The 22,945-nt window shown below is 43.4% G+C and overlaps 1 protein-coding gene across 4 annotated transcripts in view; it reads left to right on the top strand.

The window, feature by feature from the left end:
• IQCH (IQ motif containing H) overlaps positions 1-22,945 on the top strand; it is a 94,139-nt gene that overhangs the window by 56,305 nt on the left and 14,889 nt on the right. For all 4 annotated transcript variants that reach the window (XM_061595910.1, XM_061595909.1, XM_061595908.1 and 1 more), the window contains 2 exons: positions 4,636-4,756; positions 6,198-6,484. In XM_061595910.1, coding sequence (XP_061451894.1) covers positions 4,636-4,756; positions 6,198-6,484 — 408 coding nt within the window. The remainder of the gene's footprint in view (positions 1-4,635; positions 4,757-6,197; positions 6,485-22,945) is intronic.

Raw genomic sequence — 22,945 nt, 5'->3', positions numbered from 1 at the left:
TAAGTGGTAGAAAGTTGAAAGAGGGCTAACCTCCTTGTTCTAATAGTCAAGGCAACTGGCTGCTTCATGGTCTGCTATTGAAGCGCAGCATATGTGCCCCCCTTGGACAAAGGCCCTCTTCAGTCCAGAGCAGCTCTCGGCCTGTGCGCTGATCCAGAGTGATGGGGCCGTGGTAATGAGGGACAGGCCTCTCAAGAAGCAGAGAGGAGATAATACCACATAAGTGGAGAATTCTGTGGAGTGTTCTCGCCATTCGACATAATGCAAGGCGCTACCCTGGCAAATCGCTTGCCATCCAGCTGAAATGGGCCATTAGGTATCGAGGAAAATTGTCTTTTGCTACTTTCAGCAGATGGAGCAAATATTTTACAAAGCCATTTTACATACAAAAACCATTTGCGTGACTTGGTAATGGCAGCTGTTTTACATGATGTTACCTTCCAAAAGAATGTCTCTCATGAAAGGCAAAATTGGGACTTTTTTAATTTGAAAATTTGCAGTTGCACACTCAAGCATTCAGCCCTAAAAGCGGCATTTGAATTCTAAGTAAGTGTGGCAGGCAATTGGTCGCTTCCAAAAACATTTCCAGTGTTTTTTATTCTTCTGCATAGATTGCAGCGCCAGATAGCACCAAAAAAAAGCAGCAAAACAAACTCTGAAGTACTTGCAAACTGCTGGACGGCGTGTGTGTGCGCACGTGCGCATGCACGTAGAGGAAGGGACCCAACAGCATTTCCATATTATTCTGTCTCACAATCAGCGTTTTCTTAAACCCAGTGGCTGAAGCCATGAGGCACAACTTTTGATTTGGGGGCAATTGTTAAACTAAGTACTTTTTCACTCCTTGGGATTCTGAAGAAAATTTTAAACAGTAATAAGAACGAAGACACTGGGAAATTAATGCACCCATCTCGAAAAATGTACAACCACCACAGTCTCTTTCCACTTTGTGCTTCCTTTCCCTATGAATTGCAGCGATTGGGGTGAAATTCAATTTGGTTCACATTTTCATGCAAACCTACCTGAGGCGCACTTCCTGAAACAATATGCAAGCTGAAATGCTGCTATCCTCTGAAATGTGCAGTTCTCCAAACTTTCTACAGCAGTTCTCCATCCAAAATATGTGTACAAAAATGTGTATGTTAGTGGAAAGTGTGCATAAAAATTCATATTTTAGTGGAAAATAGCGTACAAAATGCACTGTATTAAGCAAAAGTGTTTGCAAAAATGTGTATGTTAGGCAAAATGTCAAACAAAAATGTGTGTACTAGGAGAAATGCACCCTAAAATGTTGACGGATTTTCATGAAGGCTTTTTTAAAAAAATCGCAAACTGATGTGGGACTGAACTTAACAATGGGAAAATTATTGACAGGTTTATCCATCTCTGAATAATAGTTTGTTTATTATTTATTAATTAAAGTATTTACAGACCGCACTTTTCATAAAGTACAACATACGAAGACATAAAAAATAATAACAATAAAAATAACATTAAAACAATAATAAATGCATCAATAATACTGTATTGCTTGAGGGGCGAATCACTGTTAAAAGACCTGTCTAAAAAAGTTAGGCTACCCTTTCATTTATTTGCTCGTCACATGCACATGACTTTTCATCCATACAATGACACTGTAAGGTAGGTTAGGTGAGAAATAGTGACTTGCTTAAAATAATTGTGGCTATGGGGACCATTTGAACCCAGATCTCCCTGGTCCAACACTCTTTCGTTACTCCATTCTCTTCAATAAACCAGCTCATCTCACAGGAAGAGACATCAGTACTGATTCAGGATACTCTAACTTACCTGTGAAGCAAAGACAGCCGCTGCGCAGTACTACATAGTGCAAGGGTCTGATTCCCACTCTCCAGATTCAAAACAAATATATGCATCAGGATCCAGCCCAGAGTGACTAGAGAGAATGGCCTTGTCAAGTGCTCTGAAAATTAGACAGAAGCAACTTAATGGTACATATTGATTTGTAGACAGAGCATCTTGCTAGCATTAATCAATGAAGAGAAAATTTCGTAGACCAAGCAATCCTCCCCCCACCCCAATATGGGAAATCATTAGTTCTCACTAGTTCTTAAATTAGTTATACATGGAAGAAAAGCACAAGCCATTCATTCTTTCACCCTCTTGTCTATATGGTACTTTTTGGCCAGTTCAGTGCTACTGCAAAGGCATTGGATCTATAACTTATTCGTGAAATCTCCCTCAGTAGACAGATCGCCGTGTGCCATGTCTCTTTCCCAGGAATATGGAGCAAACACATGGCCTATAGGAGATTCTCCATGTTAGTTGCCAGTAGTAGCTGTTGGCACCAGGGGCCCTTACAGGTGCAAGCAGGCTTTCGGTACACATGATCCCTCCTAAAGAATTTGGTGTGAGAATCATACCTTTTTCAAAGTTTTTTTTTAAATGAATCCAGTATCTACAGGATCACACATCAACAGGCTTGTTTATACCCCCAAAAAATTCTAAAAAGTTGATGAGACAAAGCCTCCCTTTGCAGAAGCCATGCTGATCCTTCATCAACAAGGCTTGTTCTTCTATATATGTGTTTAACAATGTTAGCATCAGTCATGCTTTCTCTAAAAAGTAGGCTGATATGTCTGTAACTTCTTGGAGTGCTTCCCCTGTAGCTGTCGCAGGTGCTTTCTTAAAAACATTGTTTGCCTTCTGGAGCTCTCTCTGTTCTGCAGGCATTAGATGCCCCAAGCGAGCAGTCTAAGTCGTATGCTTCAGGGAAAGGCAATTTCTTCCCAGTCTGAGGCTCAAAGAAGTTCATTTGTGTTCAGAATCCAGCAATTGGCATTTGGCAAATGCAACAGAGCAGGCCTGTAACTGGAGGGTGGGGGCTAGGGGAAACCACCCTCCCTAACCCTTTTCTACCCTCCAATGTTTTTCTACAAAAAATAATTATATTGATTACAGGGGGGAAATCCCCCCCTACTTTTTGGTGCCCTCCCCGAACTTTTACTCTAGCTATGAACTTGCAACAGAGCAATTTTACTTTGTGGTGTGCTGTTTCCGCATGCTGGGCATTTAAAACACAGCATTTGAGATGGAGAGAAACCCTGTCTACCAAGGAAAAGAAATGAGTGTGATGCTTCACCAGTCCATCTCCCTGTGCCCCCCCCCCCCAGTTCAGGGGAGCAAGAACAGAGTTCCAGGACTGAGGTTGTATGAAGTGGGCAATTGGTCCTCTTTTGGAGCATGGGATGTTTACAATTTCAAGGGGTCATGAAGCAGAAGGAAAGAGACCCAAGGGAAGGAAACAAGTGATCACGATGCAGCTAGAGAACAGCAACCTGGAGTTTTAACATGCAGAGTCCCTAAGCTTGATGTGCTTGCTCAGACTTTTTGACAGCCTTCCCCAACATGGGGTCCTCCAGATGTTTTGGATTGCTACTCCCCTTGGCCCCAGCATCGTATGGCCATTCTGGCTGAGGTTGATGGGAACTGTAGTCCAAAATATCTAGATGGCACCAGGTTAGGAAAGTCTGCTTTTTGGCATGGTAGGGGGTATGAAGTTCAAATTGTTTATTTGTAATGTTGTGGTTGTGTTAGGAGGTTTGGGGTTCTTCCACATAGCCTGATTATATGGAGGAAGATACCTCCACTGTGCTGCTGCTGAAAGTTGAAGAACAAAAAAGGAAGTGGAAATTGCCGTAGTTTGCGTGTTCGTCTGTGGCCAGGAATGGAAATCAGTCAAGCGAATACAATTTATATTCATTCACATTGTTGTTGTTTTTAAGTCTGGAATGTAATTAATGACTTTTTACATTGTTTTGACATTTCCTTTACGCTGAAATGAATATAAATTAAATGTTATGTAAATAGTTACATAAGTTGCTTAACTTACGTTAAATAGCTGATGGAGAGCTGAATAACGTTAATATTTGACAGAAATTGAATTGCAGCGGAACGGAAACAGCACTAATTATGACGAATAGAGGTTGGAATGGAAATCGCCTTCTTACATCCCTAATTGCTGGTCACTGTCTGCATCACTGGTCCACTGAATCTTCTTCATGCTGAGTGACTTAATATGATAGTTTTGTTACCTACCCAGGGTCAAGGTGCTCTTGGACGACAACAATGGCTTGCATAGCATTAAAGCCCCAGAAGGTATAGCCAGATTGGTAAGGTTCAGCAGGCAAGCCAGGAGCTAAGGTCAAAAGGGTAGTCAGTCACCAAATGTACATTCATCATGAGCCCATGAGCCCTCAGGAGTGAATGGGAAAATGCCTCTGAATAAAGAGCTTATTAATGGATTAAAAAAAAAAAAAGGTTTACTAGAATTACAATTACCCATGGTAGACCAACAGACATGGTTCTAACGTTCCACCTTCCCTATTTTGCTGATTGTGTTCAACTTCCTGCTAAAAAGAAATGAAGAATGGAACTGGTGGTTAAAAGAAAGGTATCTTTCAGGGGAGAAATGTTCCCAGATAGATGAAAGAAGAGTGAGAAAAAAAGATAAGGGAAACATTTAAAAAAGACTTTCTGGCTGTGGTTAAACAGTAACCACACAGCCTGTTGGAGGCCTGGTTTTTAATCACCCCACAAGCAGTTTTCATTTCTGAAGTAAAATTGCTTGTGGTTCTATTTAATTTGTTTCTGCAGGAACCGGCTTTGGCGAAGATCTCCCAGGAGCTGCCAGGCCTTTTAGCACAGCACGCTCAGGCTGTCAATGAGAAACGATTTCCTACATGGGGAAAATTCCTCCAAACGTTTGTGAGTCAAGGTAAATAAGACTGCTAAGTTCCTGCTAAGTGCTATAAGGGATAATTATATCACCGGTACTTTATTCTCATTCATTTGGATGTTTCTCTGCCCCCTTTTATTTCCCCATTGTAAGCTTTGAGCTGCGGAAAAATAAGATATAGGTAGCCATCTTTGATTCCGCCTTGCTGAACCCCTTCCCTCCTCCTTTAGAAAACACATGGAAACAGGTATATGGCTAGGTATCGCCTGGGTGGCAAAAGATGTTTGGGGAGAACCTTTTAGGGACAAAATGGTCTTCAGGGGCTACTGACAACATTGTTGGGCCTCAAATCAGTAGAAAGTGGTAGCAGTAATGTTGGCGTGTTTTGTGGCTTTTCCCAGGGTAGTGCACATTCTTGCAAGAAAAGAATTTCTAATTTCTGTGTCATGCAGTTCTGCAACCTGATGAACACATTATGTAAACCTATTCCTAGTCCCCTTATTCTTCTTTCATTAGCAATTCAGTGTTGGCTAGTTAGAATCAAGTTGGGACAAGAAGCTATGCAGATCATGGAAACCTCATCGCTTTACCACTGAAGCTCCTGTTTTAACCCCTTTCTCTGGCTTCTGAGATTTCACCCCTCCAGTCCCAGTAATAAATCTCTAACAGTGAGCATGTCCTTCCAGGTTGCATTCAACGCTAGCAAGTGGTTCTCTTTATAACCATAAGTACCAAAGAAATGGAAACTTATAGTGTCCGGTTGATGTTGATATTTATTTTAAAGCGGGACCTTTTCTAATAAGTTATTTGTTTTTGTAAGCCAACAGTCATTAAAAATAAAATACTAGGAATAGCCTGGTGCACCAAAAGCACATGCTTCATTTGTACTATGGGTAGGGATGTTGACGAATGCTGACGTAAACAGCAATGGGAGTGGAAATTGCCAGTGTTCACTTATCTGCCCCATGTCTGGAACAGAAATCAATCCAGTGAATACAGTAAGTATTCGCAGCTGTTGTTGCTTTCAGTCTGCAAACAATATGCAGTTGCTTTGTTTCCTTTGCATTGAAATGAATGAGATTGGAATAACCTAATAACAATGTAACTTGCACAATTTACGTAACCAATTACATAAGTTATGTAATTTTGCCACAACGGACAGTGAGACAAATAGGTGGGGATGCAGAGGATCTCCCAAAGCTGTGATTATGTCCACATCTTATGGAATGTGATCATTCCACTTATTTTGTAAGCACAACTCTCGTTAAGTCACCATACCTTAGATACCCAACCGATCACTGCATTCCGCAGGAGACAGCAACTTGCAGATTTCAGAAGCAGAACAGAAACGGTGCTGCACACAATAGATACAAGGCAGAATGGAAAATAATGCTTTCTTAACATCTCTAACTATGGATGGGCCATTCCTGATTTGAATCCTTTTTTGGTTTTACAACGACTTTTTTCTCTCTCTGACTAGGTGGAATCATAGAAGCCTTCCCACCTTCGGACAGTATCACTAATCTCACGGTGGATATGCTAATAGAACCAGCTGGAGAGATCACAGTGGTTTCTTCTGGAGATCAGTTCCATGCTGATAGCCCCTTGCGGTCTTCAGGAACCACCCTTCCTCAATGTTCTGTTGAACCATGGGTCCTCAACTTGCTGTGTCTTCAGATTGGAGAGGCCTGCAAATCCAGGGGAGTGATTGGATACTTCTCCATTGACTTTGTGACATTTATCCATCCTCAAACAATGGGGCAGCAGGTGAGTCAGTGAAGGAAATCTTAAATTCCCATGACACTCTTGCAAATACTGTGAAATGTGGTCGATGAAGAAAAGTGGCGGGGAGGAGAGTATTCTGGTCTCCTCTTTCTCTCACAGTCTAGTAATTTTGATCCTCAGAAAATATATGATGTTAAAAAAAAAATAGAAAACGTGGGTTTGGCAAAATGGGGGTTCTCCAGTGATCCCACTGGAACAGGGGAGGGGAAGACCAGACCAGAAAGGTTGGCACATTGGAATATGAATCCCTGGGGAAAATGGCAACCTCACATTTTTCTTGTATGCCCTCTTTTCTCCAGGGATGATATTCACCACACATTACCTTGAAAACTGCAACCATTGTTTAAAAATCCAGTTAGAATTGCAGAGAAAAAGTTGAAAAGCTGTAGGTAACATCTGGTGAAACAGTTAAAAAACAGGTAGATAGGGCTGGGCTTACCTTGGCGATGGACTGCTGCACCAGTACCCTTTTCCTCTTAGCATTCCTCCTAAACCTAGACAGAGTATTCAAATTCTCAGAAAACCAACAATTTTCAAAATGGGACAATCTAAGACAGCCTTTCCCAACCAGTGTGCCTCCAGATGTTGTTGGACCACAACTCCCATCAGACTCAGCTAGCATTGCCAATGGTCAGGAAGATGGGAGTTAGAATAGAATAGAATCATAGAGTTGGAAGGGGCCTTGTAGGCCATTAAGTCCAACCCCCTGCTCACAGCAGGAAATCCACAGCTAGAGCATCTCCCGCAGATAGCTGTCCAGCCTCTGGTTGAAGACATCCAGCGAAGGGGATCCCACTACCTCCCTAGGCAGTCGGTTCCATTGCCAAACTGCCCTTCTGTCAAGAAGTTCCTTCTAATGTCCAATCTGAATCTACACTCCTGCAACTTAAAACCATTAGACCTAGTCCTACCCTCTGGGGCAGCAGTTGTAGTCCAACAACATCTGGAGGCACACTGGTTGGGAAAGGCTGATCTAAGATTTGCTCTGACCATAGAGTTTGGAACAGAACTAGGCTTGCTAATAAGGACACTCTAGCTTAGGGAACGATTAATCTGTCAGTTTCAGCTTTTCATTTTTCCCACCCTTAAGTTCAGTTCTCCAAATTTCCACATTAGTTTCTGATATTTTTAAGATCCTCATGAAAATTTGTCAGGATTTTAGTGCGAACTTCTAAATATTCAAATTATTGTATGGTGTTTTCCCAATATACACGTTTTTGCAAGCAATTTTCCCTACTCTAGTGCATTTTGTATGTTATTTCATGAATACGTGCATCTTAATGCACACATTACCTTATTATATGCATTTTTGCACACATTACTTGGTTGGAGAACTGCATTTAAAGGACGATTATGTTTCAGTTTGCATATTGTGTCAGGAAGTCCAAATTAGATAGATACGCCTTTAAATGCACAGCAAATCACATTTTTCTTTGTCTCTACTCTGGCTGTGTGACCCTGTAATTCTCCATCTTTGGAGAGGCAGTTGTGAATGCAGGTGTTGCCACCACTCACCATATGCTCAGAGGCAAATTCTTCCAAGCTACACCAGAAGTGGATTGGACTGTGAAAGACCAACCCAAATTGTGTTTGCATTTTTACTAATTTGTAAGGCAGTACAATATCTTAGAGAGGAGGTCAGGTTTCCTGCTCCCCTGGTGCATTCACTATAGCTGCGCCATTTCCCTGCTTTTTAAAGTTTAGTAGAAATATCTGTTGGCTATAGGTATGTTCTTAAACCGCAAGTTTTTGCCTGTTAGTGAATTTCTTTGCTTTTTAATCCAGGAGGTAAGAAATGGGATCCTGTGCAACTTTGTGGAGAATGGATTGATCATTTGCATACTTATTGAATTCAATGGGATTTACTCTCCTACAATCATGCTTAGGTGAAAATGACCATGGGGGGAGGAGGAGGAAAATGGGGAGGGAGTGACAAGGAGGAGAAGGAGGGAGAAGGGAGGGGATTAGAAGAGGAAAGGGTGAGGGGGCAGGAGGAGGGAAGGAAGTGGCAGGGAAGGGGAAGGAGGGAGGGGATAGGAGGGAGGAGGAGGGTAGGGTAGGTTTGATCATTTGCATGCTTATTGAGTTCAGTGGGATTTACTCCTGTGCAATCATGGTTAGGATAGGTGAAACTGACCTGGGGGAGGGGCAAGGAGGGGGAAGAAGGGGAAGGGAAAAGTAGGAAGGATGGGGTAGGGAGGAATATGGAGGGGAGAGGGGGAGGAGGGGGAGAGATTGGGCAGGCACTGGGCAGAGGGGAAGCCCCTTTCCTGTCCAAAAGGAAAACATTGTTAACAATATCATTGTTTTTCAGTGTTTCCCCTCACCTTTTTATTCTACAGCAGACACGTGCAGCCTCCCACCCAAATTTAAACCAAAGCTGTCCCTGGCCACATCCACACCAGACATTTAAATAGTCATGGATTCCCCAAAAGAATCCTGTGATGTGTAGTTTGTGATGGGTGCTGAGAGTTGTTAGGAGATGCCCTATTCCCCTCACAGATCTACAATCACCAGAAGAGGGGCTGACTGTTAAACCATACTTGAGCTCTGTCAGGGGAATGGGAGTCTCCTAACAACTGTCAGCATCCTTCACACACTACACTTCCCGGGATTCTTTGGGGGAAGAGATGACTATTTAAAGTGGAACAAATGCCTGGTATGGGTGTGGCCCCCAGATTAGCCAAGCCAAACGGCTGTGAGTCTGGCTTTTAGAACACTGACAATTGGTTCTTACTGAGCATGCCTGTGCTATCATAGAATCCAATGTTAAATTTCTTAATTAAAAATCAGCCATGCATTTTTTTAAACTTTTAAACAGTAGTAGATGAAGGTCAGAGTATGGGGCAAGGTTAGTAATAGGATTACAGGTGCTCTGTGAACATGGCTGATTTTTAATTAATTTCAACAAATTATGAGACCACAGACAGAAAAAAGTCCAACGGGGTTTTGGTTTTTTCCTCTTGTCTTATACTTTGAACTCTAGATTCTCTCTGAGTGTTCTGTGTATCGCCATGAAAACTTAAGCAACCATTTCTGAGTAAGATAAAAAAGTTTTGTAAGATTTTGTTTTGAAATGAGCTTATGGGAAACAGCAGAATGGCATGGGGGTATTTTCAATTTAACATGGCAGAATGTGAAAAATCCATGCTGGCTATAGTATACAGCCACTTTCATGGCTGTATACTGATGTTCATATTGTGTAGGGGCTTGTTATAACAGATCCTGTACGGGAGGTGAACCCTAGGTACCCTTGATTGGCAACAGTCCCAGCTCAAGAGCAGATGAACCCGTCTGTTACTAATCTTTGAGGCAGAAATATTGATTGTTTGATTAGTGGCTTCTGCACCTCTTTTCAGATAGGACTGCCTCTCAAAGCCGTTTACAATCAAACATATAGCAATACATTTATTTAAAGCACATAAAATATCCAGTTGCATTAAAAATATAAATTATAAAGCCAGCATAAGACAAAATAATCTGTTTACAGTTAATAGTACAATCCAACAGCGTAAATTAATCCCCAGAGCCTACCATTTTTAAGGCTCATTATTTTTATATATAATACAGATATGCATAGGGGCTAAAAAAAATCATATCCCCTAACTTTTTTTTAAAAAACCCTGCAAGCCAGTAGTCATCAATGAAAAACATTTCTAATAGACAAGAAATTCCAATATTTGGGCAAACTTGCTCTATTCAGAAAAATAAGGTACTGATGTATGTATATCTTCTTCCCTCCATCATCATGACAGTTCCACAGCAAGAATCGCACACCTGTGTCATCATTGGGGAAAATATATCTTTGTCTCCTGTTATTGTTCACATCAGCTCCTCTTTTCTTTCTTCCTTCCTCTTTCTACCCACTTGTTCTACCTTGCAATTTCCTACGTCTCCCAGCTTGTGCCACAACTTTAGCATTAGTTAAGCTGAGTTCCCCCCAACTTAATTAGATATAGAGGCAATTAATGATGCCATCTGTCTTGTTGTGAGAGAGAGAGATTACACCAAAGATTGTGCTTCTGAAAGCATTATTTTTTTGGCAAACTAGAAATCCTATTAGACTTGTTCGAACACTCTCATGCTAATTTCCCAGTTCCCATTTTAGATCAGCAGCTCAAAGGCTCAAATAAATTTTCTGGAACTTACTGTACGCTTAGGCATCCTTCCGGACTTATACTTTATAGAAAATAACCAATGATCTATGCTTGTTTCACTAAACCTAAAAATTAGATAAATCATTTAACATCTGTTACCGGTACAGTAAAAGAGTAGTTAAATATCTTAAAATCGCAGAATGTCATAGTGATATGAATCTTTTGCATAAACACAGCTGTTTAGGCAACAGAAAGTGGACAGATTTTTACTGGGTGCTCACAACTTTGAGATATAAAAAAAAAGTCTCTGAAATTTTGGTATAGGTGACAAACACCTGCATTTGCAGCAGACCTGGATTGATTGTGCAAGCAGTTGTTTGGGGTGTTGATATTATTAGGCACCACCAGTGAAGCAGCTCCGGATTGGCTTCAGGGTTTGGGGACCCCCTCCAAGGCATTTGTGTGCTCCCTTAACCAGCAAATGAGGTGGAGCACATAAACTGAAAGGGCAGGAATCCATGTGGCTCATGCAAGCAAGCCAAGTCACAAGGGAAATGATCTTTAAAACCTTCACCTTCCAATTCTCAGTAGTGTAAAGGCGCCTTCATAATTCTCTAGGACAGTGCTGCCCAGGAACTGATTTCTTTGATTTCCTTGGCGATCCCCAGCAACTGCCCTACCTTACCATCCTCAGGAGCTGGTTAGGAATCAGCCACGTGCGAACTGAAAGTTGCATCCTCAGTTCAGGCACAAGAGATCCTGGGCTTTGCATCTCAGGCTGTGTAAGGCAGGTGCCTGGAGCTTCACAGTGTCTTGGATTGGCCTGGATTGGCCAATTGACCCACTGTGGGTGGGTGTGAGAGTGAAAGAGAATGGAGGCCAAAGGGGCATTGTGTAAATATGGGCCGAGTGGAATTGTACATGTGCTTAAGAGATTGCGATAGCAAATCCACTCCTGCTCAGTATAGCAGCCACAAAGTTGCTGAAATAGATTCCCTTTGAGCTTTCTGCCACGCATGTGGCCTGGTTTGCACATTACATTGAGCAGCATATTGCTGTTTATTTTCCCCAAAACCACTCCGGAGAGGCCATGTGGCTGGGGTGGATCCAGTCAAGGCAATAGAGAAATCCAGTCTGTATTCTGTATGAACTGGCTCTCGGCCCAGACTGAATGTGCACACAGTGAAGTAGTTGCCTGACAGGGTCCAACAAGAGCCATACTCCTAGTCCACATTGTGCTGGTTGTGAGTCCATTGGGACCAAAAGCTAGTAGTGCAGCTCCATGGTCAAGTTCTAGAAACAGCAGCCAAAGGTCAGAAGGGAAGTCATGTCTAAGAAGAAAGAAAGAGGCAAAGTACCAGGAAAGAAGCAGCGCACCAAAGAACTCATAGTCAGGCAGAGCCTTCTCTGGTAAGATGAGCTGCTCAGAAGCTTTATACGGCCTGATGGGCAGGGATTGGTCCTTGGGGTCAGCTGGTAAGCGCTCAGTCAGGTGGCCAGACTGGTACTGCAGCCTAGATGGGGCTGTTGCAGCACAGAGCTCAGCCTGCAAGGCGTTTGGTGGAACAAAGCACTGCTGGTGTGGGAGGAAAGGTGTTTACAGCCTGGCTGGTCAGGCCTCCAGTCTAAGGGCACCCCCATCGCCTGACCTCACTGATTCTGTTTTATATGCAACTGCCGCTGGAACATGTTCTGGGGGCTATGCTAAAATGGAATCAGGGCTCTCTGTGGCTGCATCTTCTACTCTAGTCAAGTTGTAACCACAGGCTAATCTCACGGTTGCCCTTGTTGCTGCCGTTGTTTACACAGCGCCTTGATCTCTCTTATGCAAAGTAATGTCCGTGTTTCCAGGAATCAAGTCACTTGTCTCTGGGCCTTCTTATAAGCCCTGTTCCTCTGACTGTAATTTGCTTTAACTGTTTTCAATCCTGAATTTTAAACTGTTGCAGCCTGTCCTGGGAGGTGCTCGTGAAGGGCGGGTAATAAATTTAATAACAGTAATGATAACGGTGATGCTGTCACAGTTGTTTTCTGAAGGGCAGCAGCGAATCTGCTTCTTTCACTGACGGATCATACATCCAAGACCCATTTTTTCAAGATTGCAGAAGCAGTAGCACTAGGCACCGGGTGTTTCTTGGGGATTAATGACCAACGTGGAGGAGTTGATGGCCCAGATCAAAGTGCTGTGTACTCTCCTTGCCCTTTCCAGCAATTAAAACGCACTCCATTGATTAGCCAGATCCCAAGGGCTGTGTTGTACATATATCAGGTAGAGATGACTGGTAATTTTCTTAGTTTTTGAGGAGGGTTCAGCTGTTGCAAAAATTCAAATACAGATGTGGAATCTGTCTTGGCTTTAATGAATCTCCTTGAGGAACTCCTCAGATGTTGATGGAAAATTATTCTCGATTTTGGAGCTCAGCCTTCAGGCAGGAATAGCATACGTCCTTTGCAGTGGTCACCCAGAAGGGAAAGCATGGAAGGAAGGGACCAACACCATGCTACTAGTTCCTACCTGCTGGACTGGGTATCCAGATTTAGAATGAGAAAAGGAAGGAGATTATGGGCAGGTTACAAAAGAATTATGGCACTTCTGTTTGAAATGCAATACAGAAAGCATGTTGCTGCTTAATTGCTGTGGTCACACTGATAACCTCACAATTAAGCTACTGTGATGTGATGTATGTGGGACTGCCCTTGCAGCTTTTTTGGAAGCTGCAGCTTGTGGAAAATGCACCTGCTAGGATGATTAGTGGTGCACCCAGCTTTTTCATATATTATACTGGTGTTGAAAGATCTGCACTGGCTGGCTGTTAGCTGCTGGGCCAAGTTCAAGGTTTTGCTCTTGACATTAAGGATGGGTGAGAATTTTGATTCAGTTCGCATTTCAAGCAGAATTTATTAAATTCACAATTTCCAAAACAATATGAGAACCGAAACACAGCCATCCTTTGAAATTCGCATTTTTTAGAATTTTGGGATGCAGTTCGCCAACTAAACAAAATTTACAAAAATGCATATATTAGGGGAAAGTGGGCATATAAATGAATACATGAGTGAAAATAACAGGCAAAAAGGAACGAAATGATGAGAAATTGCTTGCAAAAATGTGTGCCTTTTTCAAAATTGCCTACAAAAATGTGTTTATTTGGAGAAATTCACACTAAAATGGTGGAGAATTTTCATGTGGATTTAAAAAAAAAAAATTGCAGATCGCTGTACAAAAATGTAGAGAACTGAATTTAGCATTGGAAAAGTGAGAACGGAAAGAGACAGATCTTCCCATCCCTAGTTGACATGTAAAGCCCTAGAGCGCCCCTGCCAGACCTCACTATCTGGCCCTTGGGATGCTCCTCAGGCCATACACCCCTCACCAGCCACACCAGCTACTGGCTCTGCTTTGCACCCTCCTGAAATGTTTTTGCCGGGCTAGAATGCGCCCTTAAACTCAGATAACACTTCTTGCTTGCCTGACTGAAGGATAAGGAAGGATGTGTTAGCAGAGTGGAATCTGGCCTAGTGTACAAAGGAAACATTGATATTCATTTCTCTGGCTTTGCCCGCCAATGGCATGTGGCCCCCAGAAGGGATTGTGGGCAGAAAAATGTTCCCCATCGCTGCCCTAAACAACTTGAGACCAGGATACCTAGCAGGCTGTCTCCCACAGTACAGACCAAACAGATCTTTAGGATCTTCTAAGGAGACCCTGCTGGTCATACCACAACCAGCAGATTGACAAATTTGTGACAACACATAAGCGGCCCTTCTTGGTGATAGCACCCACCCTCTGGAATGCCCTCCCTCAAGGGATTTGTGAGGCAGAGACAGCAATGGCCTCTAATCACCTCTTCAAAACTTATGTTTACCCAGGCTTTCATGGACTCTGACTCTTTACATTTTCATTGCTTTTTTGTATGGTACTCTGTTGTATTTGAGACATGCTTGCATTTTGCTTTTATCTCATTTTTAGACAATGTTATTGCATGTTGTGTTTTCTTAATGTAAATTGCTTACATTTTTTTACTATGCCTCTGTGTGCTTCACCCACCCACTCCCCCCACCCCACCCCACACACACCACCCCGAGGGACTCCCACCCACCCCCAGACTCCCAAACACACACAGAGCCACACTGACTCCCAAACATACACACACACACAGAGGCAATTCCCAAAATAACCCCCACCTGCAGGCAACTCCCAAAATGCACCCCTAGGCAAAACACCCCCATCCCCCAGGCACTTGCCGCCATCCCGTTTAGGCAACTTACCATCCTCCCACCTGTCCAGGCTGTTACTGTCTCCACCTCAACAGCTTACCTGCCTCCCGTGTTGTCACTGCTGTTCGTTTGCCCACCTCCTGCTCGCTCGCCACTGCCTGCCATCCTCGCTTCCTCGCCTTGCTTGTGTGCTCTCCTGCCGCCATGCCTCACCCGCATGCGTGACGGCATGTTGGCTTACAAAAATATTTTGTAGTTAGATTAAGTTGTGTTAATTTGTGATAAATAAGTAAAAAATGGATAGATAAGCCCCTTGTCTTAACCACAGGTTGGGTGGTTATGAAGAGGAAAAACCAGTCTGTAGAAAACCAGAGGTGGTTTCGAGAAAATGCTAATAAAAGTATCGCTGTCCCATGAACCTCAGTCTGCTTTCCTCACTGTTGGCTCCGGGTCCACCTACTGTTGCTCTCCCTGCCTTACACCCTACCAGTCCCAATGGACATAAGCCACCACTGCTTAATCAGTCTGCACTGTCAATGTGGACCGACATCAAGAGCAGCACAAGGGCTCTGACTCGTGTATGGAGGTTCCCACCCTCCTCCCAGGACTGTCCCTTTCACTCCAGCAGAGGGAGCAACTCCATGTGCATATATCCCTTTTTTGTGGGTGATGCTGATTGGTGTAGTCAATGGGAGAGCCTTCATGTACTGGAGCTCTGTGAGCTCACTGGTGTGCATGTGAGGCTCTGCATCCAGGTTTGCGTCTTTGCAGCGCTTTTATTTATGCAGTGTGCTTTAAGATGGTTTCCCAAACAAATTATCTATGATTATTTAGCTGAGAAAAATGGTTATCTGCAAAGTTTAATCTGCACAAAGTTAATAATACCTATTTGAATCTCTTATTTCATTGATTAAAAGCTAGGAGGGAAAATGCCTTTTAATTGGTTTAGCAAACGGTCCCAGGAATTACCCAGATAACCTATTGACTGGGATAATGTAATCAGCTCAGAAGAGCTGGTAAGTATTAAGCTTTTTTTCCTGTAGCACATGATAGTGATGATATAACGGACTTGAAAGTTTTGATGCACCAAACATACGTGGCCATAAAGCAAAAGGAAGCAAATCAACCTCTTAAATGAAAGTAGCCCAGAAACAGAACGGAAGCCTCGTTACAACGGAGGAGGCGAGTGCTCTTTAACTACTGTTTTTGCTTGCTTGTCAAGATCTATATTCTTGAGCCTTGGTTTTATAAGCACTTTGTTTTTCACAAGTGCTGTAAAGCTGGAATCTACTGAGAGGCAAACAGTGTAATGGAACTCACTGTTGACAACAACATTTTGTAAACCATATAAACCTTCATTATATACATATCTACAGCAGGATGTCGCCTGTGCCAAAGTAATGCCTCAAAATATCATAGGTGACTAATTATGTAATTGGGGGAAATGTAATAGAAAGACCCAGACTTTTGGTGGTTTAGCAGCACAGAGCAATTCCTGCTGGAGCTTTCCCTGTAATTTCCAGTCTAACCTACAGAAAGCTCTACCTGATGATGAGTGTTCAAGCCAATTAAAGGCGGTGGGCACAATCCTACAAGAACTTCTCCACTGCAGACTTCGCTGCAGTGGAAGAAAGCTGGGAAAGTGCAATGGTTAGACAATATGGTTTGGAATTTAAAGGTTTTTGAGAAAATTCTGTGAGAATTCAGGTAGTGTAACTGCACAGACTGAGTCAAGGGTCAGAATCCTGGGAGCAGAGGAAAAGAGCAGAATGTGGCCTTACAGAGTACAGCTTCCTAAGAGTCTCAGCTTTCTGTCGTTTGTAAGGCAACAAGTTTCCAGGACTTCTGGTTGCAAACACACATTCAAAAGTGTGTTGTTAAATAAAAGAAAACAGACAAGCTAGCTCAGGCAGGACAAGCTAGCTATTTCTGATGCAGAATTTGTGTTTCCTGGATGCAGAATTTTAGGGTGTGGGTTTTTTTTAGCAATGTACACATTGCCCTAGTGAAAAAACCCTCAGAGTCCTTCTTAGCATCCTTTTTATTGTGCATTCATGATTATTTGTGCTTTCAGGGCAATTATACACAATCCTACTTTCAATACTGTTAGCAGCTGCAACAGTTTTAGGGTGGTCATACCGCTTCATTTCCAATCAGTGCATGTCCTATAACTTCCTTCTGAAAGCCCATAGTTTTTCATACTGCAAAGGTTCTGGGTTTTGGACTGGGTCTTTTTGGCCCTGCTTTTATTGTGCTATAGCCCCTCTGGATAGCAATAATGTCAGAGCATTTGGGAAGCATTGCAGAATAACGAATAAAGCAGAATAAATCCAACACCAATGCATTACTGTTGGGTCAAGAACATGTTGCAGAACATACTTGCAATAAAATACCGGTCCAGAGGGGCCCTCAAATTCTAGGATGAACATGTACAACAAACATAGCAAAAAAATTGTGGATTTTGGTAAGGCAGCCAGATTTTCTGGAATATGTAGCGGGGGTTGTTGGAACCACTGTAGTCACTCTCAGTTTTGCCAGTTTGGGAGCAGCACTAACTCATTCCAGATATCACCTGGACAGTGTTTAGTCTTTATATCAGGAAATCTGAATTGCCATCTTTTGAAAGCAACTGCCAAGAAGTCTAGCTTCAGAAACCTATCACCTTCCTGTAGAATAGCTGCATTGATCTCCCATCTTAGAAAGTTATGAATTGCACAGCCTGGAGAGTGAAAATATAAACTCTATAAACACCTCGTTGAACATGAGAGGACAAGAGCGAGCCCATATGGCTGCTGTGAAATGAAACCAAGTCATTTTTCCTCCCCCCCATCTTAGAATTCTTTGAACATTGCCCTAGAAAATTGGAAGAGAGAAGTAGCTGACATAATTTATTTGAACTTTCAGACTGCCTTTAACTAGGTCCCTCAGAAGGAAAAGAAAGGAGTCACCAGGTGAGGGATAGAGCACTTCAGAGACAGGGAAATGGCTGAGAGAGACAGCAAAGAGTGAGACTGAACAGTCAATTTTCAACATTACACGATCCAAAGAGTCTTTTCCTCAAAGGTTACAATCTGGGACTGACACTATTAATAAGTGTCTCGGTGGAAAAGGAAGCAAATGGTCACTTGGCTGGATTCCCCACCCACCCACCACCACTGATAAAAATAACTTTAAAAAAACACAATTGCCTGACCCCCCTTCACATGTGGAAGTCAACCCGTGCAGACTCTTTCCAAGGACTTCTGAATCTTTGACTTGCTTTGTGAAGGGTGCTAGTGCATGCCCAGATAAGACCACCTTCTAAATTTTCCCCAGAACCAGTGAGTCAGGGTGGTGGTGGTTGTTGGGTTTGGGGTTGGTTTTTTTTGCCTTTTCCACCCATATGTATTTTATTATTTATTTTTATCATAGATTGTTTTCCTTTTCTTTTTCTCCACCCTGCTTTTCAGCAGACAGACAGACAGACAGAGAGATAGATGACCTCACAAGGCAGCTTACATATACAGTAGCAAAGGAACAGAACTGAGAAATGGCAGGAAAGAGGGTAATAATAAGGGTGGTGATGGAGGAGCAAAAGCCTGTCCAGAAGAGAGTTGTGTGCTCAGCTAAATCTTTGCTTCCTAATTTGTTCCGGCCTCTGAAGAGACAAGACACTTTTTAAACTGCATCATAACTGGCCTCTTTGGCGTTAGAAATTCTGCAGTGCAACTAGGAAGCAAATCTCCACACTTGCACACTATATGTACATACATACATACCTTTCGAAAGCTGACTGCAGCTTTTTTAGTGAACCATATATATCTTCATAGTGGTGTTTCAAAACAAATTCTTGAACCTCCTCTGTACCATGATTTTTGGCTGGTACATGCTTTTTTTAAATTTGAGGGATTCTACCAATTACCACTAGATGGCAATCAAATAAGATAACAATCTTCAATCCTGGCTAAAATATTCAGTCCCATTGTGAATTTTAACCGTAATAGAGCTCTCTTCTGAGAAACCCGACTTGCATTAATATTTTACTAATTGGCATTTTTACAGTGTCATCCAACCACTTCTTTAAAAAAAATAGCAGGTGCACTTCTTATAATAATGTAGAAGTCAATATTGGAGGCAGAAAGAAACAATTAAACCGAGGGAAGAAAAACGATAATTTAGTAACTGTTTAAGAATTTATGCTTCCATGCCCTTCCCAAGTTTTAGAGCTGAAACATTTTTATGGCAGCTGTAAAGAATGACACCATAACTATGACTTTATTCACTCGCCACGCTGCTATTGTGCAGGGCGGTCTCCAGGGTTGTTGCCTTTGTTGTTGTTGTTGTGGGTCTGTTGACTCCGGCTGAGATCCTGTCCACCACCATGTCCCCTGTTAAATCATCCATGTGGAAATTTCAACAGCCAGTCACACTGTCATTGATTACGCTCCCAAATCCCATGAGAAGGCCAGAGAGGGCTGGAGGAAAGAGGGCTGGAGGAGTGTGGTTGGAACAGTACCATAGCGGCAGATTCAGAAGTGTAGGGTCCCTTCGTGATAGTCACAGCCATGTCCCTCCTACTTTCCCCCCCTACTGGGTTGAGTTCTCCCACAACAACAGACATCCCTAGGAGCTGATATGCATGAAAGGGAAGAGTGTTAGCTACCGAGAAGAGTCATCTCATGTTAGAGGACTCTTCTCAGTGGCTAACACACACCCCTTTCATATTGATTGGCTTGTAGGATGCTGGAGACATAGGGACCCTGCTTCCAAAAATATAAGGGGTCTAAGACCCCCCAAGACCCTGAACAACTACACCGCTGAGTTGGGAAGGGCCGTTGCTCAGTGGCAGAGCATCCACTTTGCATGCCTAAGGTCCCAGGTTCAATTCCTGGTATCTCCAGGAAGGGCTGGGAAGGACTCCCTGCATGAAACCCTGGAGTGCCGCTGCCAGTCAGTGGAGACAATACTGAGCTAGATGGACCAATGGTCTGGCTTGATCTAAGGCAGCTTCCTAGGGTTCGCGCCTTATCACAGCCATGACTGAGTAGTAAAAGCAACCCAAACAACCGGCCTGGGACAGCAATGCTCCTCAGGCTCTAGTGGAGCAGGAGGCACATCCCCTGGATCTCCTGTAGAGGCTCAGAGGGTGCAGAAGCCCACCGCTCAGAGCAGGCAGTGCCATCCACTGTGGTGGCCAACAGTGGCCTTAGCTCGCTCGGGTCTCTGCTGGAGCAGAAAACATTTGGAACGGTGGAGGCAGGTTCATTAAGGCATTTGGGCCACTGCCCCACCAATCTGCCTTTTTACTCCCAGCCAGTCCAGGGGGTAGTGCTGCTTGTCTGCTCCCTCCTCCATAGTTTCAGTGTTGCTGTTGCAGAACTGAGCAGGGAGGAGGTTGAGGGCAGAACCAGAATGTGTTGGCTCTGCACGCCACTGGTTCCATGTCCACCTGCTGCCGGCCTGCCAGCCTCCCACCCTGCCAGTCCCAATGGGCACCAGCCAGGACTGATGTGGAGATGGCTAGCAAACGTTTGCTTCACGCTATTACCGTTTATTTATTGAACACCTGCTTGGCACTATTTGCTAGATAAGAGAAGAAATCTAGCTGCCAAAGCAGAGAGCTTGTCAAAAGCGCATCAGAGAGACAGAGCAGAGAAAGGCAAACTGGTGGTAGTGGGAGATGGAGAGCAGCCAAAAATATGGTGGCCTCAGGAAGGCTTTGCAGGAGGGGTTTAAGGAAGTAGTGGCCTCCTGGAAGAAGGAATGGAAGTACGATGGATGGCATGAGAAAGGGGAAAAGCTGAGGGGTGTGGGGGGGTATAATTGGGGCTGAAAGAGTCTTAAACAGAAAGATTAGGAGCCTGGAGCTTACAGAAGCCATGACGGATGCCAGCACAGAGACTTAAGGAGTCGTAGCAATAGGAGAGAAATATTATTTTAGCAAAAGCACTCTGCTCAAGGCATTCCAAGATCAATATCTGGCTCCGCTGGATTCAGCAACAAAACTCTTGTCTAGATTTTCACAGAGAGAGAGAGAGAGAGAGAGAGAGAGAGAGCGTCTCCATTAACTAAGAGGCTAATGGGATTCCATTCACATCTGTTTGCAATTCCCGTTTACATAAAATGCCTACATTTTCTGCTCTCTCAACATACTAGCAGGAAAGCAGGCCACTACTTGTATGTTGAATTTGGATTTGTGAAAGACATAATGGGCGCCAGGCATCAGTGTACACGGTGGTGCTAAGCAGCTGGGATTATTTGGCAAGGCTGTGGCTCCAAGATACAGGTTAGACACACACACAGCAAGAGGAGCCATGTTGGGCATGCTGACTTATATAATGGGGTCCCAGCTGCTGGGCGAGACCTCTAGTTCGACATGAGGTATCAGCAACAAGAAGCTGGGATTGTAGCTTAGCTGGCTTTGTCACCTCTCAGTATGCAGGGGGAGCCTGTTCCAGCAGCAGGGTTGACCTGCATTAAAAATCTTAAATTCTGCAAACTAAATGGATTTGGCCCTATGTGTGCTCAGTTGCATAGTTTATTTTGCTTCAGCTAAGGATATAAGAATTGCCTTTGCCGGATTGGATTGGATGCCAGCTGGATTAACCAGAAAGCAAGGTGTGTTGTGGGCTAAAATATCCATTCCTAACTATAATCCTCTGTAATAATCAGATGTAGACTGCCTGAACATGGAGGTTCTCTTCTTGGCTATCATGGCATGTAGCCTTTGATACCAGTGTGGTGGAATGGTTAGTGCTGGACTAGGACCACAGGGACCCAGGTTCAAATTCCCACTCAGCCATGAAGCTCTCTGGGTAACCTTAGGCCAGTCACCAGTTTTCAGCCTAGTCTACCTCACAGGGTTGTTGCAAGGATAAGGGGAAGGAAAAACCATGTATAACTGCTTTAAGCTCCTTGGAGGAAAAGTGGGGTATAAATGTAATTAATAAATAATTAATAAACCAGTGTTTCCTGGAATTGAGCTAAAGTTTTTCTTTTAACTAAATAGTTTTTTGAAAATGAAAACAACTTATAGGTACCAGCCACAATGGCTGGGTTCTCCCTCCACTGTTAGAGGCTAGGAGTCACAAGTGGAGACAGTACAGTTGTGCTCACTCAGGTCCTTCTTGTGGGCTCCCTGTAGACATCTGGTTGGCCCCAGTGAGAACAGGGGGCTGGACTAGGTGGTCCTCTGGCCTGATCCAACAGGTTCTTACATTCACACCGAAAACAACAAATCAGAGTTCCAACACTGAGAGAGAAGCAAAGTCAAGACAAATGGCACATCATAATAAATAGTCCAGATAAGATTATTAAATAAGATTATCTTTCCAAAGTGGTAATTGGGCCGGGGTGGACATGGGAAGGATGTATTCTTGTTAAGATAAGAAATAAACAGAAACCACACACTGAGAAAGAGGGCACTAGATAATCTAGCTCAGTGGGTTAATTTCTCTAAAAGGACAAAATGTCAAATCTTGACGAATCAGCTTAGGAGGCAGTTAGGGGTTGAAGAATACCAGGGCTGCGCAGTTTCCATGCTGCAACTAATAAGGTAATGTGACCCCAGACCATGTTCTTCCTTGTATATAGTGTGGGGGAAATGAATAATCTTAGAAATCTTCCCAAATATTTGATTCCAAATGGTAGCCACAACTGGACAGAGCCATCTGAGCTTGAGTGTGGCCATCATATCCATCCTGGTGGCAAGAATTCCTTCAAGCTGGAATGGTTGTTGGAGAAGGAGTGAGGAGTATGGCAGCCCTGCTCAGCCTCCCTCTTGCTTCTGAGATAGCCCAAACCTTCAAACAAAGCAAAAGCTGAACTCTTGAACTAGGCGCCCCGTTGGCATCCTTACTTAGAGTGTGCAGGAGGTACGTAGTCTTGAAAACAGTTTCCCCACCCCCGGCATTAACTGTGGGAAAGTAGAGATACTTCGGTGTGAATTGATCTCTACAGAGGGAGAGTTGGACATCCCACATTTCTGGCTTCCTAGGAACACAACCAAAAATTCTTTTCCCCATTTCCAGTTCAGAGTGCTAGAAGCCAGACAGAGGCATGAGAAGACACTTTCACCCTTATCGTCACCTCTAGTTCTGTTAACTGGGCTAGAAAACTAATAAAGACAGCAAAGGGGATAGGGGGTGTC

Source organism: Rhineura floridana, chromosome 14 (assembly GCF_030035675.1).
Source record: "Rhineura floridana isolate rRhiFlo1 chromosome 14, rRhiFlo1.hap2, whole genome shotgun sequence".
Lineage (NCBI taxonomy): Eukaryota > Metazoa > Chordata > Lepidosauria > Squamata > Rhineuridae > Rhineura > Rhineura floridana.
This window is presented reverse-complemented; position numbering and strand designations above follow the sequence as displayed.